Here is a 3867-nt window from a genome sequence, read left to right as displayed (position 1 = left end):
GCATGATGCCATGTCGGCTCTTCAGCGTCTAGATTTTATCAAGTGTAATAAATTTAGTCGTACTCGGGTGTGTCATGCATGTCAACTTGGCAAGCACGTCCGTTTACCGTTTCGTCAGTCTACTACCGCATCTAGTGCCATTTTCGATTTGATACATTGTGATTTGTGGACATCTCCAATTATAAGCACCTCTGGTTTTCGATATTACCTTGTCATTGTCGACGACTACTCTCACTTTTATTGGTCTTTTCCACTTCGCAACAAGTCTTGTACTGCCCGCACTCTCGAAACCTTTTTCGCTTATGCGCGCACGCAGTTTGGTGTTACTATTCGCTCTCTCCAGACAGATAACGGTACCGAGTTCCTCAACAAGACTGTTGATACTCTCCTCACCACCCACGGCACCGCCTTACGGCTGTCATGCCCATACACCTCCCAGCAGAACGGTAAAGCCGAGCGTGCCATTCGTACCATTAATGATACTATGCGCACCCTTATGTTCCAGGCTCACATCCCAGCCCCTTTCTGGGCCGAGGCTCTGGCTACTGCCACATACTTGCTTAATCGCCGTCCTAGTACAGCCATAAAATCCCAAGTTCCCTACACACGCCTCCATGGTCGTCCTCCCTCATACACTGATCTTCGCGTCTTCGGTTGTCTTTATTATCCTAATATCGCTTCCACCGCCCCACACAAGCTCAGTGCACGTTCCATGGCATGTGTCTTTCTTGGGTATCCCTCCAACCATCGTGGTTACCGCTGCCTTAACCCTGTCACTGGGAGAATTATCGTCTCACGACATGTTGTCTTTGATGAGACGGTGTTTCCTTTTCAGCATGCAGCTTCGTCATCCGCGCCTGTGCCTCCTGTGCCGCACGGACTCGACGACCTCTTCGGCACACTGACCGCGCCACCACCGCGCGCCCCTGCGCCCGCCCTGAGTGCGCCCGCCCCGACCGCGAGCACCCCTGCCTCGCTGCCGCCTCGACGAGCCGCGCAGCCGGTTGGCCGGCCGGACAGACCGGATCCTGTGCCGGTCATACCGGCGAGACTGGCGCTCCAACAGGTCCCGCCCCCTCAACTCGCCGAGCAGCCGGTCCCCACGCCGGCCAGGCCGGGCCCTGTGCCGGTCACGCCGGTGCACCAGCCGGTCCAACCGGACCCTGCCCCGACTGCCGATGCTGCACCGGCGGCCTCCTCGAGTGGGGCCTCCAACCCTCGCCGCACGCGCTCCGGCCGCCAAGTGCGTCCCGTGGACAGGCTCAACCTCTCCGCCGTGGACTCCGTCCCTGACGTCGTCCCCACCACCTTTCGCCAGGCAATGCAGGATCCTCAGTGGCGTGCTGCCATGTCTGATGAGTACCAGGCTCTCGTCAACAACGACACTTGGTCCCTCGTTCCTCGCCCTCCGCGGGCCAACGTCGTCACTGGCAAGTGGATCTTCCGTCAGAAGTTCCACTCGGATGGCACCCTTGCGCGCAACAAGGCCCGCTGGGTTGTTCGTGGGTACTCTCAGCGCCCCGGCATCGACTATGAGGAGACATTCAGCCCTGTTGTCAAGCCTGCTACGATCCGTCTTGTTCTTCACATTGCTGTCTCCAGCTCCTGGCCCATACGGCAGCTTGATGTGAAGAATGCGTTCCTACATGGCTCCCTGGATGAGGTGGTCTACTGTCAGCAGCCCCCTGGGCTTGAAGCAGGCCCCTCGCGCCTGGTACCACCGGTTCGCCTCCTACATCGCCACTCTGGGATTTGTTGCTTCCACCACGGACACGTCTCTGTTTGTCCTCCACTCTGCGGCAGACACGGCATACTTACTGCTCTATGTGGACGACATCATCGTCACCGCCTCGTCGACACGTCTTCTTGAGGGGCTCCTTGCACGTCTCCATAGCGAGTTCGCCATGACTGATCTCGGGGATCTCCACTACTTCCTGGGTATGAAGGTCAGCCGGTCCTCGGCTGGTCTCTTTCTGTCACAGCGACAGTATGCTCTGGACATTCTACAGCGGGCTGGCATGTCTGACTGCCACCCCTCACCTACACCGGTCGACACGTCCTCGAAGCTCTCTGCTTCCGACGGCGAGCTTCTTCCCGACGCCACCGACTACAGGAGCATCGTGGGCGGCCTTCAGTATCTCACACTGACGCGCCCCGATCTCTCCTACGCTGTTCAGCAGGCCTGCCTTCACATGCATGCTCCGCGCACGTCTCACTTGGCTCTCGTGAAACGTGTTCTGCGGTATGTTCGGGGTACACTGGAGTTTGGCCTCCAGCTCCACGCCTCCTCGTCGACCGCCCTTGTGGCCTACTCCGACGCCGACTGGGCAGGTTGTCCGGACTCGCGTCGCTCCACCTCCGGTTACTGCGTCTACTTCGGTGATAGTCTCATCTCCTGGTCCTCCAAGCGACAGACCACCGTGTCCCGTTCCTCTGCAGAGGCTGAGTACCGCGCCGTCGCCCACGCCGTCGCCGAGTGCTGTTGGCTCCGCCAGCTGCTCCAGGAACTTCATCGCCCCCTGAGCTCTGCCACGGTTGTCTACTGTGACAACGTCTCCGCCATCTACATGTCCTCGAATCCGGTGCAACATAAACGTACCAAGCACATCGAGATAGACATCCACTTCGTCCGCGAGAAGGTGTCCTTGGGAGAGGTCCGTGTTCTGCATGTTCCGTCCTCCCACCAGTTCGCGGATGTCATGACGAAGGGATTACCGAGTCAGCTCTTCCTCGACTTTCGGTCCAGTCTCAACATCCGAGAACCTCCCGCTGGGACTGCGGGCGGGTGTTAGATTGCACATATTGTATTTACAGTAGGACTGTATTGTAATTGTAACCTAACCCTAGGCCTCTGGCCTGTTATATAAATACCGGAACCCCACGTCATTATACGTGTGAGGTTTCCCCAAAACCCTTCTACAATATCCACTCGATCCCGTACGAATCCTTGTGCTATTCGTTGAGTATCCATGGCCTGAGAATGAATCGCGTACGTCGTAGATCCGCACCACACGAAGTAGCTAGGTAGCTAGCTCCTTTGCGTCTGTGAGTTCGAATCCAAAACAAAGCTAAGAAATGCCTTGAGGTGGTGCTTGTAGATCGATCCGGGGCCATGGCCATGAATGCAGCTAGGCTCTCATACGTGCGTGCTCCTAGATCTGTAGCAGATGCCAGATGAAGTAGTTTTGTGTGCGTGTAAATTTGATTTCAAATCCAGCAGAGCTTGCTCTAGCTTAATATTTTGGCGATCGCTACACAATCCGACCATGCATGCATGAAAGGCTTGACACGGCCGCCGGCCGGGAATTTTTGTTTGACAGAGAAGCCAAGACGACGACGACGAGGAGGACACCGACTTGACGACGGCCGGCATGGACATGGGACGTGCGACAGCGGCCGTGCTCTACTGCACACAGAAGGTACGTTTGGCGTCGATGCCTATGTACGCCGGCATGCAAGCCAATCGATCTACTGTACTAGCTTTTTTTTTTTAGGACAATACTGCTAGACTTTATTAAGTAATCATAATGTTTACAGGAATGGAATCAGAATAAGGAGTATCTAGCCACAGGTGGCGTCCTATTCCTGAATTAATCATATGCCTAGCAAGATTGTGTGCTTCAAAATTTGAAGATCTACTGTACTAGCTAGAATGCTAGATGCATGGACTAGAGCCAATTAACGAGTTGCGCTGCCGTAGGTGGGCTGGTACTTCGGCTGGAGCTGGGCGATCGCCCTGCCGTCATGGGCCACCATTCCGAATGTTCTTGGTAGGTTTCTCAACACTTTCTCGACTGCCGTGTAACTGGAGTGGCCTCATAACATTGTGTGGAACTCAACTGGGCCTGATCACGTTTGCACTCTTGC

At 55.8% G+C, this 3867-nt stretch overlaps 1 protein-coding gene across 1 annotated transcript; it reads left to right on the top strand.

Moving 5' to 3' along the window:
- The first annotated feature begins 1904 nt into the window (after positions 1-1904).
- LOC127315775 (uncharacterized mitochondrial protein AtMg00810-like) lies at positions 1905-2792 on the top strand. Its single transcript, XM_051346230.1, has one exon. The coding sequence runs from the start codon at positions 1905-1907 to the stop codon at positions 2790-2792; it is 888 nt and encodes a 295-aa protein (XP_051202190.1).
- Positions 2793-3867: the final 1075 nt, after the last annotated feature.

The sequence above is a fragment of the Lolium perenne genome, chromosome 7 (genome assembly GCF_019359855.2).
Source record: "Lolium perenne isolate Kyuss_39 chromosome 7, Kyuss_2.0, whole genome shotgun sequence".
Taxonomy (NCBI): Eukaryota; Viridiplantae; Streptophyta; class Magnoliopsida; order Poales; family Poaceae; genus Lolium; species Lolium perenne.
This window is presented reverse-complemented; position numbering and strand designations above follow the sequence as displayed.